Source organism: Quercus robur, chromosome 8 (genome assembly GCF_932294415.1).
Source record: "Quercus robur chromosome 8, dhQueRobu3.1, whole genome shotgun sequence".
NCBI classification, from domain to species: Eukaryota; Viridiplantae; Streptophyta; class Magnoliopsida; order Fagales; family Fagaceae; genus Quercus; species Quercus robur.
Window position 1 is genome coordinate 8,279,718 of NC_065541.1, and position 13,996 is coordinate 8,293,713.

The 13,996-nt window shown below is 34.1% G+C and overlaps 2 protein-coding genes across 5 annotated transcripts; both read left to right on the forward strand.

Annotated features, from left to right (window-relative positions):
- Window positions 1-324: 324 nt before the first annotated feature.
- Window positions 325-2,757, forward strand: LOC126695794 (probable leucine-rich repeat receptor-like protein kinase IMK3). The gene is made up of 2 exons (XM_050392608.1): window positions 325-1,474; window positions 2,111-2,757. Exons 1-2 carry the CDS (start codon window positions 325-327, stop codon window positions 2,755-2,757), a joined length of 1,797 nt encoding a protein of 598 aa, XP_050248565.1.
- A 6,378-nt stretch (window positions 2,758-9,135) lies between these two features.
- Window positions 9,136-13,610, forward strand: LOC126694433 (heterogeneous nuclear ribonucleoprotein 1-like). Of its 4 annotated transcripts, none has more exons than XM_050390694.1 (5): window positions 9,136-9,428; window positions 9,565-9,688; window positions 9,992-10,215; window positions 10,550-11,750; window positions 12,967-13,610. In XM_050390694.1, exons 3-5 carry the CDS (start codon window positions 9,994-9,996, stop codon window positions 12,978-12,980), a joined length of 1,437 nt encoding a protein of 478 aa, XP_050246651.1. In that variant the 5' UTR covers window positions 9,136-9,428; window positions 9,565-9,688; window positions 9,992-9,993; the 3' UTR covers window positions 12,981-13,610. The 4 variants fall into 4 exon arrangements, with proteins under 4 accessions (XP_050246651.1, XP_050246652.1, XP_050246653.1 ...); XM_050390693.1 differs by having other exon boundaries at window positions 9,137-9,428; window positions 9,989-10,215; XM_050390695.1 differs by lacking the exon at window positions 9,565-9,688 and having other exon boundaries at window positions 9,989-10,215.
- Window positions 13,611-13,996: the final 386 nt, after the last annotated feature.

Consider the following 13,996-nt stretch of genomic DNA (forward strand, 5'->3'; position numbering starts at 1 on the left):
ACTGACTTCATGACTGTTTACATAACATGCATGAATGTAACATCACATAGAAGATAAATTTCTTTTAATTGAATGCCACATTGAAGTTAACTAATTACTGTATTACATTGGTTGTGTCACATACTGAAAAAATTAGTCATTAAAACGTTGGAACCAATGGAGAAAGATGTCCTCATCTGATGGACCAAAACAATAAAAGGAGCAATCATGTAGCAAGATTCTTGAGTATCAGATTTGAGATTCCTTTTGAGAACAAAGAAAAAATTCCCACTAGCATAATTCATTCAGTTCTGATGATCCAACATAATATTAATAACAACAAATATGGAGAGCAGGAGGGATCTGGATCTGTTTTTGAAGAGGCTGATATGCATTACTGTCCTTCCTCTCTTAATCACGGTCTGTATCGGAGGTCAGTTATCAGAATCTGAATCTTTTTTTAATTTCATTAAAGCTGTTGATCCACAAAATGTACTAGGAATTGCCTGGAATGGGTTGGTGGCACATCGCTGCTTGCATAAGTTGAGGGGTGTAAAATGCAATTCACAGTCTATAGTAGAAATCAGGCTTGAAAATTTGAATCTTCGTTGCATACTTGATGTTGATGACCTTTGCAAGCTCCCAAATCTGAAAGTTCTTAGCTTAGCAAAGAATCACATCAGAGGAAATATTCCTAACTCAATATTGCACTGCACAAGGATGACTTATTTAAATCCAAGCAACAGTCATCTGAGTGGAAGGTTACCTTTGGCTCTAACTAAATTGAAATATCTCAGGAGATTGGACATCTCTAAAAATCATTTTACTAGCATCAAGCCGCATTTTGTGCAGGAATTTAGGTCTCGTTATACTTATTACTCGAAATCAAGTTCATTACAGAAAAATAGTACTGGTGACTGGGTAGAGGCAGTGCATTCTCGCATACTTTCAGAGGGCCCAAGTCCTTATGATGACCATGATAGTGAGCTTAATGGACAGTGGATTGCATTGTTTGGAGTACTACCTCTGGTTCTTGGCATTGGACTCTTTTTGTTGTACATATACATAGTGGGACAGAAGGCCGCCAAAGAGAGGGAGATTCTAAAGAAAGTTCAGGACTCTCCTCTCAAAACACCTCCAGTTAAAGCTAAAGAGGAAGTCAAGCCTGTTGAAAGGCACTCGGGGCTTGTGTTCTTTGTTGAAGAGCATGAAAGGTTCATATTGGAGGACCTCCTTGAAGCCACAGCTGACTTGCAAAGCCAGACCGTTTGCAGCAGCCTTTACAAGGTAGTACTGAAAAATAGTGCCCTCTATGCAGTCAAAAGATTGAAGCAATTGCAGGTGTCCTTTGAGGAGTTTAGCCAAACGATGATCCAGATAGGGAGCTTAAAGCATCCAAACATTCTACACCTTGTTGGTTACCATTCAACCAATGAAGAAAAGCTTTTCATCTATAAGTATCAAAGCCAATGGAGTCTGCTAAACTTGCTAGAAGGTAAGTTGACATAAAATGCAAAAGAGAACATGATTGCTTTTGAATTGCAAATACATACACACTTATTACACTGTTGCACCCATGCCTCAACTCAAAATAAAACGGAAAAAAGGCCACTTCTAGTCCTTTAACTGAAATAGGGAGCTGGACTATTTCAGGTTCTAAGACTTCAAACATTAGTCTTTATCAAAAACTTAGTTGTAGCAGCCATACGATGCATATAAGGCAGCAAGGTTCATCTTAGTAAGAATTTTTCATAATGCCTTTCTAAGTCTTGTTACCAGAAAAATGTAGTAATGTAATATTTGGAGTTTCAGACTCAAACTGGAGTTTTACAGTTGAAAATGTCGGATTCATTCAGTCTCAAAAATAATGCCTTAACACTTGATTGACTAGTTGGCTAGTTATCTTTCTTCGTTCAAATAACATCACTTGATTATCATCCAAAGAAACAAAAATCCGCTTAACATTATTAAAGTGAACTGCCTAATCTTTTTATGAGCTGCATGAGCTCAAACTTAGGAGTGAAGAAACCTGATTTTGGGCAGGAAAATAAAAATAAAAATTAGAAACTTCCAGACAGATATGTCTTTAAATAGTTCCTATATTTCAGCAAATATTTGTGGTTATCTGCAGATTATATTGATGGCAATAGGGATTTCCCTTGGGAGCTTCGGTTGTCCATAGCAAGTGGGATAGCAAGTGGCTTGAACTTCATATATCAAAGTTCTGATAACCAGGAGATCATCCCTCATGGGAATCTAACGCTATCAAATATATTTTTGGATGAAAACAATAAAGCACTAATAAGTGAATATGGTTTTTCAAGATTTCCAAACCCGAAAGCTTGCAACTTGACCGCCAATGGTTACACAGCTCCTGAGAAACTTTTAACAGAACAAGGTGATGTTTTTAGCTTTGGAGTGATTCTATTGGAGCTGCTAACAAGCAGAACTGTAGAGAAAAGTGGGATAGACCTTCCTAAGTGGGTAAGGGCCATGGTGAGGGAGGAATGGACAGGAGAGGTCTTTGACAAAGAGGTCAGCAAAGCTGCAACTCAATGGGCATTTCCTCTGATGAATATTGCTCTCAAGTGTGTATCACATTCTCCCGAGGATAGGCCAACAATTGCAGAAGTTTGGGACAAGATAGAAGAAAATGTGAATGCACAAAGAGAACTTCCTCATTCACCAGGGAAATGTTGTGAATCCAATGAACATGATTGTTGTTTTCTTCACACCATCTTATCTGATACATGGGATACTCCTGGATCAAACTATTGACTGTTGTGGTCTACAGATATCACATATTTTGACCTTTTAATTTGGAGCAATAGAAGCTATCTATAGCTCAGAGTCAAGCACAGAGAACTCACTCGCATATCACATATAGTTTTAAGTTTCCACTATAAGAGTGAGGGAACCAATCTCTGCCAATGTATGTATCAAGCACAGAGTAATGCTTTTTTTTTCCCCAAACTATAGTCCATGTGTTTATGAGTGCAGGCATGTACATGTGTATATGCATTATTACATGTTACTCTTTGATAATCTTGATTTAAGTAGCACAGACTTCAAAACACACTTCTACGTATGTGTTCCCATTATGTTAGCAGGAAAAAAAAAAATTAATAAAAAATCCTTTAATTATATATATTTTTAATGATTTTAATAGTTGTAATTATTTTGAAAACTTATAAATAAACTTGAAATATGCCTATTTAAGTAAATAAAATTACCTAAAAATATTTTTTAATTAATCAATTAATTGTGGTATCGCTATAGTGTTGTGTCCAATGCCGGCTCTATATGTGAAGCAACTAATGCGGCTGTTTAAGACCCAAGTAGAAAAAAAGGCCCCCAAATTTTAATCAATAGGATTTTTTTTTAATATTATAATAGTATTAATAAATATTAACCAATAAATAAAATAATATTTTTTAATTAAATGAAAAATAAGAAAAAAATTGTTACGTCCGTAACATTTTTCACAACACTTTCAAAATAAGTTCTAAGTGGTAGGTTGTTACAAGGTATTATTGATAGCAAAAATTAATTTCAGTGATGAGTTCAAATTAGAACTAGTAACAAATTAACACCTAGGATTTGTTATGAAAATATTATGAATGTAACACTTCAAAAAAAAAAAAGAAAAAAAAAGAGCAATACAAAAAAAAAAATTCACAACATTTTTCAAAAGTTTAGTTGACAAACTTTTACTATTTTTACCTAAATCTACCACTAACATCATTTTTTTACTTACCATTATCAATCTGTCACATCAACAGGTGTGAAAAGTTTTGTAAAATTTTATTGTCTATAAACTTTAAAAAAAAAAAAAAAAAAAAAAAACTACATTGTTCATGTTAATTAGTAGTAATTTTGCATCTAAAACAAGATAATAGAATTTAAGTAATTCTTAATTTTTAAAAAATCATATTTAAATATATAAAGTGCCTCAATTTCAATTTTCGCCTTAAGTCCCCCAAATACATTAAGTTGCCTCTGGTTGTGTCCTACTTTTTCAATAACTTTAGTGTTCTCATGTCTCATATCGTGTTGTGTCCATGTTCATACTTCATAGATCATTAACGAAACACCTTTAGCCAAGGTCCCTTTTTGTTGTCTTGCCACATGTTGAGATTCAATTAGCTCATCATTGGACCTGGATTCAAATCAGGAGGGGAAGCCCACTACTAACGTCAACGTAGGAAGCATGGAGGCTACTGGGGCATCCTTGTTTCTGCTAAGGCATCATGACAGCAAAGAAAGGAAATAACAAATTGGTCATGAATAATAATCTACTTCAATGAGTTATACATAGGCTTATGACATTTGCTGCTTTGCAAACACTATGTCTACTTACAATGTTTCCCATAGAGCCCAAAATAGGTAGGAAGGACCCTCCCTTGTTCTCCAAATCACTAGTCCCAAACAACTCTCTTGGGCTCTCTATGTGGGCTTGGACCACACAATAAAAAGTGAAAGATAATTATTTGGGGTTAAGCCCATATTATATCTTTGTGGAAAACAAAATGTATGGGCTTTCAGATTTTGTATCCCTCTCATCCCAATTTTGTTTTGGGATAGGCCTTGACTTGGTCTTATTTATTAACACATTTTGTGCACTTCGTGTGTAGTTATTTACCCAACAAAGCCCGTTTCATCTAGTCTTGAGGTCGGGCCTTCAGCAATTTTCAAGCCCAAAAAAACTAAATTTATTTTGTTGGGCTTATTGCATATGAGAAATTAGCCTACACACCAAAACTCCCTTAAGACAAGAAAGATTGGCGTCGACTTGGCCTTGTTTATTTACACTCTTGGGCACTTTGGGTCTAGCTATTTACCCAACAAAGCCAGTTTCATCTGGTCTTGGGGATCGGGCCTTGAGCAATATTCAAGCCCAAAAAACTAAATTTATTTTATTGGGCTTATTGCATTGGATGAAAAATTAGCCCAACACACCAAAACTCCTTAAGAAATGAAAGATTTGCCTATGACTTTGTACCCACAAATACAAGAGAAAGCTCATATGTGCTACTCATTTGGGACAGTGCTTGACGTACTCGAACAAATAAAATAAACTGTGTAAACAACCTGTAAAATATATCTAGGATGTTAGAAAAGCTCATATGTGCTATCAAAGACAGACAACACAACAGGCTAAAATTCTTATCAGTCATGGATGCACAGTGCCAAGGTCATACACTCAAAACTAAACGGCTCTTTTGCAGCTCGTGTAATGAGATGCCAGTGCAGAACACATATGATCTAACATGGTAGTCTAAAACTTAGCCATCAATGACAAATTAAAATGGACCCAGATATGAGCAGGGCATGCTTTTAAAATTAAAAACGCAATACGGTACTAAATATGTCAAAGCCTAATATTATACTCTTTAGACCCATTTGCATGTGCCAAGATGAGACATTACATTTCACATCATTGTGGCAGGAATGAATATCTTTTTTTTTTCTTTCTTTTTTTTTTTTATATAGAGTTTCAACTTATATGGTGTTCGTTTCTGAAGATTGTTATCTTTATCATCAAACCACGACACCAATCGGTTTTTAATGTAGGCGGGAATTAAGCTTTAAATTTTTTATTCAACTATCAAAGACTTTATCAATTGAGCTAACTAGAACCCACAAAATTAATCTAATAGGACTAAGAGATACAAAATTTTACAATCTTTTTTTTAACACAAATAAGGTGGTGTGTTGTAATTATATAACTCAGATATATATATATATATATATATATATATATAAAAGTCATGCTTTGAGGTTTCGTTTCAAACACGTCCTTCATAAAAGTGACTTTGAATTTTTTTTTTTTTTTTTTTTAAAAGGTAGCATTTTTGTGGCCAAAAACAATGTTTTTGAGTCTCTGACAATGTTAAAAAACCAGATAAATGAAAAAGAAAAATCTGTTACCCCCAACTACCAAAGTTGCCCTGTCAAATTTTTCACGTACATTAAGGAAATTGCTAACAAACAAAGTAACAGTTACACTTAAATTAGAAGCCAACCCTAAATACAGGGTGAGGTTTCCTCATCCATATGATTTTGACTATTAAGCATTAATGGTTGGGGCCTCTCTTAGCTCTCTTAGCTGTGGCCTAATCACTTTTTGCTTATTTTGGTGTGTCACATCTTAACAATCATCTTTGATTGTGATTTTTTTTTTTTTTTTTTTTTTTTAGGGGTTAAATCTTATACTTGTTAAGCACACAAACTTGGCTATAAGATGAAGGTTCCTTATGCCACCTCATTGTTAGGCACCCCCATAACAAGTCTCATCAATGCTTTCAATTGTTTTTCTTGAAAAGTCATTAGTGTAACTCAATCTTAAGTTTTCTTAGTTCTATCAATTTCTCTAAACTCTATTAATGTTGATAGTTGGACCTTAATCACACACTGCCTTTTGCTATAGATCTTTTGTCCTCCTAGTCAATACTAAAAGCAATTGGATGATATAGCTAATTTCTTAAGGGGACAGGGCTAAGAGATTTCCTCATAGAGGAGTCAAATACTAGAGCATTCTATAATTTCTATTCAAGCATTTTTCTCTCCATCACAGAATGACAATATTTAATAAAGTGTTTAGAAATTTATTGATCACAAACGTCATTGACAATGACAAAAATTAATAGAGAGGTTAATATCTAAATTACACCATTTAGGTTTAGGTAAATTGTCATCTTTGACTCCAAGATTTATTTTTTGTCATTTTAGTCCTTAAATGTTTGCATTTCTATCCTATTAATCCTTCCATCTATTGGCATCTATAAAAATAAAACTACTACTCTCCACACATGTGATGCGGCATTGTTTCACTGGATTTAAAAAAAGTTTTATAAATGGTAATGATTAGAATGGATCAACTTGATATAAATGTTGATTAAAATGACAAAAAAAAAAATTTAAGTTTCAAAAAGAAAATCACAATTCACTCTAACCTCAATGATGTAATGATTTTGACCAAATATGAATGTATAAGGAGGTTAATTTTTAATTATTTTTGTTTAATAATGGGGAGGATGCAATGCAAACCTAACTTTTGAAATCCTTTGGAGAATCCCTTCTCCCATTTCATTTTATTTATAGTTATATTTGTGTTGCATCATATATCATTTGAACTTTATTTGTTATATAGGTTATAACTCACACCCTTTCCAAAACTCAAATTAATATCTTCCTCTTTTTCCCATTTTATTAAGCCAACCTCAATATAAGTAGTTCCTTTTGGTACACTCAATTCCAATCAGTAAAATGTTAAACTGAATTAAATCAGGTAATTTAAAAAAAAAAATAATAAAAAACTTTAAAATTTTTTAAGGTAAAAAAAATTTAAGCACATCTCTTGTTGTACCTGTTGCTTTCTGTTACATTCACACGTCTCTTTTCCTATATGGCTCTGCTTTCACACATAATCCTTACCTAATTCAAATTCCCCACAAGTTTATTTCTCTTTTAAGTAAAATAAGTGTTCTAATAATGACTTTAAAATGTAATTTATGCTTACAGGCTTCACCAGAAAAGTTTTTCATATCAGTTTAGGCCTAAATATCTGTTTCACTAGAGTTAGGAATATCATATGAGAATCTTTTGCAAAACAAGCATATATATGGAAATTACCAAAACAACTATTGTTTAGGATTACAGTCAGACAACAAACACAAAAGGTTTTGAGAAAAATTAAAATGAAATATTGCAATAATGAGTTGTCCCATTTGCCCAATTTTCATATTTTAAGAATTTACAACAGGAAGTGGGAGTTGGTAACTTCTCAATTTGGATAACAAGTTGTAAAGACTGTTGACAAGAACATGGTTTGGATTCAAACTTTACACATGAAACTTTGAACCAAGTCCATATTTCTGTTTAGTGGTACTTATACTTTGTATCTATATGACTGTATAGCCTGAAAAACTTCTTTAACAATATTTTCCTTCCCTTCAATCAAAAGGCTTTAGTAACTATCCCAAAGTAACTTTCAAAAACATCATTAACTTAAGGTGTAGTTGAAACCCATAAAGTTTAACCAAAAAGAGAAATAGGGTAAAAGAGAGAAAAATGGTCCATTTTTTCATGCTTTGCACTCTCAAAATCGTCAACATCTAAAATCTTGCAACTTTGAGGTACACCATACAATGAACCCCCAAGCATTAGAGAGAACATCATCATGCCAAATGTCCATAAGGTTGAATCATTTGGAAACAACCTCTAAAATATATATATATATATATATATATATATCATTTTTTAGAATAAGACTTTGAATTCTAGGAAAAAGTAAAAGAAACGAACGAAGGAAAAAACTAAAACGTGAAGTAAATTGTATTTTAATCAATTTTTTTTATAAGTCTCCAAAAGTATGTCCCAAGACCAAAAAAAACTGCAAAGGTCAAATATTGACTTGCTCTTAACATGCAAATATATATGCCAATCCAATCAAATAATACCATGTGAAAATGCTTATATGGGTGGATTTCGATTTCTAGATGAAAGAAAATTGAAGAACATCTCTCTTTTTTTTTTTTAACATAAAATACCTATTATTGAACCTTAACCTATATTTGTGCCACAAGTATACATAGCTTTTCAAGATTGACTTGAACTTGGAGAGGTGACAGTTCATATCCGTTAAAATAGTACATGGTTTGGATTAATGCTACACGTTTATGATTTTTTTTTTTTTTTTTGGGTTTAAATCCCATGTTATGAGGTCCATTGTTAACTTCTCTATAATTAGAGAATATAGTTACACCAAATTTTTTATATGGCTTGATTGATTTTGAACCACTTTTTGATAAAAGCATCAACCTTATGAGACATTGCACTCAAAACAAATAAATAAAAGATGTAAAATATCATTCAAAATTTTCCTTTCAAAAATGAAAATGGAAATGATATTCAAATTTTAATCCAAGTGGTCCAAAAGAATGTTCCCATACCAAAAATGCATAGGTCCAATATACACAGCTCTATCATTGCAATTCTAAGCAATACTTTGTGAAATGCTTATATGGGTATGGTTACAACTTCCATTGCTTTCCAAAAACATAAAAACAAAAATATATAAATAAATATTAAATACATTAAAAATATAATTTTTTTCAAAAAATAAAAATATCATCATCTGCTGTCATCTCTCTTGGCTCCTCCAAATATTCTTACACCAGAGGATTTTGCCAGTCTCTCTCTCTTTCTTTCTTTCTCTCTCTCTCTCTATTTATAAATTGTCTCTCACCCATCTTCAGCAGCAAATTCCATTTCTTTTGATTTAATTAAGGGAAGTGGAATAACCAACAAAAAAGATAAAAAAGAAAGAGAGAGACACAGAGAGAGAGAACCATAGAGGATGAGCACATCCTCTGTTTCCATTACCATTATTCCTCATCCTAGATCTTAGTTTTCTCTCATTTCATCATCTGGGTCCTCCTCATATGGTAAAAATTCTCTCTTTTTTCTTTGATCTCTATTGCAAAATTGAAACCTTTTTTTTTTTTTTTTGTTTATCTGGGTCTTTTTGATCCATCAGAATTTTTGTCATTCTGGGCTTATTTGGTTTTGTTGGGTCATTAGGATTCTTGGGTCATGTTCTGATTGGTGGAACAAAGATCCGATGGTTCTAAATCGAATTTGATCAATACCCACTTTGTGTTTTGATCAGAGCACCAATCGGGTTCTGTCTGAATTTTCATTGAAGGTATGGATTTTCAAGCTCGATTGTTGTTTCTGCATTTTGATCGTGTTGATTTGCTTTTGCTGATAAAGTTTGAATTTTTATTGGATGTATAAAAGTCTAAGTTTGTGGACAATCTATGTAACTGTATGATTTAGATTGGTTCTGATGGTAAAAGTTGCAGATTCTTGTTGAATTATGATACTTTTATTGTGGGGGTGTTGAATTTGAATTGAATTGGGTGTTTTTTGTTGGAGTTGTTTAATTTTTGTATGTTGAGATTGAGATTATTGATTGTGTTGGTAATTTGTTGATTGATTGTAGAAGAGATGGAATCAGATCTTGGAAAGCTCTTCATTGGTGGGATTTCTTGGGACACAGATGAAGAAAGACTTAAGGACTATTTTAGGAAATATGGGGAGGTGGTGGAAGCAGTGATCATGAGAGATCGTGCCACTGGTCGTGCTCGTGGCTTTGGTTTCGTTGTGTTTGCAGATCCTGCTGTTGCAGAAAGAGTCATCATGGACAAGCACATAATTGATGGCCGCACAGTGAGTGGTTTCTTTGCAAATACACACTTTTTGTATCATGGATTTCATTGGCATTCTGTTAGTTTTCTTATTTGATCCTAGAAAATGCTCTATCTTTTGTTTCTAGGACCGTTTCCAATTAGATTCTGAATTCACATTTCCCTTACTAAGTTGTAGATTGGATTCATTGTTATTGCTCAATCTCTCCAGCTACAATCAATGATTCTGAGATTTGCTGTAAATTTGACTTATAAATAACCTGCATTGGATGAAACTTTGACCCCATTTGTTGAAGTAAAACCAAAAATGACATGCAATTGTTTGCTTTTTAGTTACTTGTTTTCTCTATTTTCAGGTTGAGGCAAAGAAGGCTGTACCTAAGGATGATCAGCACATTTTAAATAGAACCCCTGGTAGTGTTCATGGTTCTCCAGGCCCTGGACGTACCAAAAAGATTTTTGTGGGAGGTTTAGCATCCACAGTCACTGAGAGCGACTTTAAGAAATACTTCGATCAGTTTGGTACAATTACCGATGTTGTAGTGATGTATGATCACAACACCCAAAGGCCAAGAGGCTTTGGCTTCATCACCTATGATTCTGAGGATGCAGTGGATAGAGTGCTCCTCAAACAGTTTCATGAATTGAATGGTAAAATGGTTGAGGTCAAGAGGGCAGTCCCAAAAGAACTATCCCCAGGTTCCAGTCGGAGCCCTATTGTAGGATATAACTATAATTTGAGTAGGGCCAATAGCTTCCTTAACAATTATGTTCAGGGTTATAATATGAGCCCAGTTGGAGGTTATGGAGTCAGGATGGATGGTAGGTTTAATCAGGTTGCTAGTGGTCGTAGTGGGTTTTCCCCATTTGGTACAACTGGTTATGGAATGAGTCTGAATTTGGAGCCAGGGTTGAGCCCAAGCTATGGTGGCAATTCCAACTTTGGCAATAGTCTTGGCTATGCACGGATGCTGAGTCCTTATTATAGTGGAAATTCAAACAGGTATAGCACTCCTATTGGGTATAGTGGGGGTAATGGAAGAAATGATTCTCTACTAAGCTCCACCACTCGAAATGTCTGGGGAAATGGGGGCCTTAACAATGCTGTGAACTCTTCAAGCCCTGGTGCTTACTTGAACTCTGGAAGTGGGGGTTTTGGAGTTTTTGGAAATAGTAGTGCGAATTGGGGCCCTTCTCCTGGTTCAACTCAAGGTGGAGGGAGTCCTCCTGGTTATACTAGTGGGAATATTGGTTATGGCAGTGGAGACAACAGCTTTGGGTTGGGAGCTGGGGGAGGGTATGGAAGAAACAGTGGCACAGGTTTAGCCCAATCTTCATCATTCGCTGCATCAAGTGGAAGCTATGAGGGATCCTATGGTGACTTGTATCGTAGTGGTTCTGTTTATGGCGATTCAACTTGGCGATCTACTACTCCTGAGCTAGATGGTTCTGGCTCATTTGGTTATGCGCTTGGCAATATGTCTTCAGATGTCACAGCCAAAAGTTCTGAGGGCTATATTGGAAGTTACAACGTTACAAGTAGACAAGCAAATAGAGGTAACACTTTGGCTTCATTAAATGATTTTTGGTCATCTTCTTTGCACTTAGTTTGGTTTAGAAGCAAAAGATTTAATGAAAGAGAAACAGAAAACCTGTTAACTTGAGTGTTGATTCATCTTCTTTGCACTTGGTTGTTTAGAAGCAAAAATGCAATGAGAGGGAAATAGACAATCTATAAACTTGATTTTTGATTCAAGCTTGTTGACTTCAGAAAAGAATTTCTATAACTAGGCAAGTTGGTCTAATATTTTTATACAGTAACATTTATTATTGTGTTAAAAGATTTTCTTTTCTTTTCTTTTTTTTTTTTTTTTAATTTCTATAAATCAATAGTTACCTCAAAGAAGGGCAGATTTGAACTCTAAACATCTCCATTGGAAACGCGAGGAGGTGCCAGTTGAGCTACAAAGCTCTTGGCAACTACATATTGAAACTAACCGTGTTATAAACCCAAGATTGGAAAACTGGTTTCATGCCTCATTGGTTCATGATATTAGTGATTGGGCTAACTTGCATTATTCTCATATACAATGCTGATATCCTGAGATGCTGTCATAAAGTAGCTGTTATTAATTTTTGCAATCTTTTGCTAGAATTCTGATAGATACCTAACTTAATTTCCCAAGTGACCTTGCAATTGCTGAAAATCTGATTCGGTAAATGTGAGAACTTGACTTTTTCCATTAAATCAAATTTTACTTATAAAAAAAAAGTAAATGTGAGAACTTGACTTTTTTATGCAAAAAAGTTATAAGCGATCCATCATTCATGTCACGCTTTTCTCATACACCTAATAAGTACTAACAGAACCATCCCTCTCTCTCTCTCTCTCTCTCTCTGTGTTTACAGAAATTCAGGAGTTTCCATTTTCTGTCTTAGGCATTTAGACTTTTACTTCCTCTAGAATCAACACCTTCTGTCTCTCTCCCTTTAACACTATGCTCATGATAATCACAAATGGGGATGCTATATTTCCACATGCTGCATGTGCTTGCTGATCTAGTATTAGCAATATATTCAAAATCCTGTCTCTTTCTTTTTTTTTTTAAGATAATATGCAATTGAATTTGCTGATCTATTCAAAATTATACAAGAAGATAAATTTCCATCAACTATGTGATAGTTTAAAAGTTGGCACTTGGTTTTGAGAATTATTTGTTGCTTATACACTTGTCTGAAAATATTTATACCAATACAATATCCTTTGCTTCAGGAATTGCTACATAGGAGATTTGTTATTTGGACAGCACATGGTAATGTTAGGTGAAGAACAGCTGAAGGATTGTGAATTTCATACATCTTCCTTATTAAGATATTTCTGCTTACAAGGAAGTTGATCATATAGTGCTAACGGAGTTCCTTGATTTGATGTATACATATTCAGAGAGAAAGCAGTTTACAAGGTATTTTGTGTAAGGTTTGGGATTTCTTTTTTCTTTCTTCAGAACATAGGTTCCTTTCTTGGAATTTGGTTGAGCTGTAAAATCAGATTGCGGGATATATACTCAGGAAGAGTGGTTCCAATTAATGTATCGTGCATCTCTGGTGAGGAGCGCCAGCGGTAGTAGTATGTTAAAAAAAAAAAAAAAATAGAGTATTAATTTTTTGAATTTTTTTCAATGCTGTAATGTCTGGCAAAGTTGCCAGCTCTTGTCCTTATATTTCTTCCTCTGTTCGGATTTGATTCTCTCAGTTTGTACGTGAGGTTCAGTTTGATTTACTAGTGTGAAACATTAGAGGGATACCCTTCTAGGTTCCCCATCAAATAAGCTACTGAATATTTTGATTTATTTTTTAATTGAACATTTACACAGAAGTTCACACTTATTTCTGAATGAAATGAATGTTTGATCACAATTCCCGTTTTATCATGGTGATATTTTGGAACCCTGGACGGCATGTAAATTTACAATGTGTATTTATAGCTTTTGTAGTTGTATCTTTTATGGGTTTACATCTTCTAATGGACTGTTCCTAATCTTTTGAGTCTACTGTGTGGTCATACTGACTCTTATCCTTACTTTCAAAGATTAGGATATGATTTGCTTTGCTTGGTCTTTCATATCACTTTCATTTGAATTACCTTTCATATAGCCTCAAAGCAAATACAATACATGTGGTCCTCTCTCTCTTCCTCTCTCACACACACGCACACACACAGACACATACACACGTGAAGAGATTTTTGAGGAATGTGTTAACCATGCCAAATATGGTTCTGAAATTTATGACATTTATTATGA

What these genes read in the sequence shown, in the direction of transcription:
- LOC126695794 (XM_050392608.1), top strand. Translation starts at nt 325, where the DNA reads ATGGAGAGCAGGAGGGATCTGGATCTGTTTTTGAAGAGGCTGATATGC. An exon ending in TCTGCTAAACTTGCTAGAAG is followed by an intron (nt 1,475 to 2,110) that starts GTAAGTTGACAT and finishes GGTTATCTGCAG; the next exon opens with ATTATATTGATGGCAATAGG.
- LOC126694433 (XM_050390694.1), top strand. Translation starts at nt 9,994, where the DNA reads ATGGAATCAGATCTTGGAAAGCTCTTCATTGGTGGGATTTCTTGGGAC. An exon ending in ACATAATTGATGGCCGCACA is followed by an intron (nt 10,216 to 10,549) that starts GTGAGTGGTTTC and finishes CTCTATTTTCAG; the next exon opens with GTTGAGGCAAAGAAGGCTGT.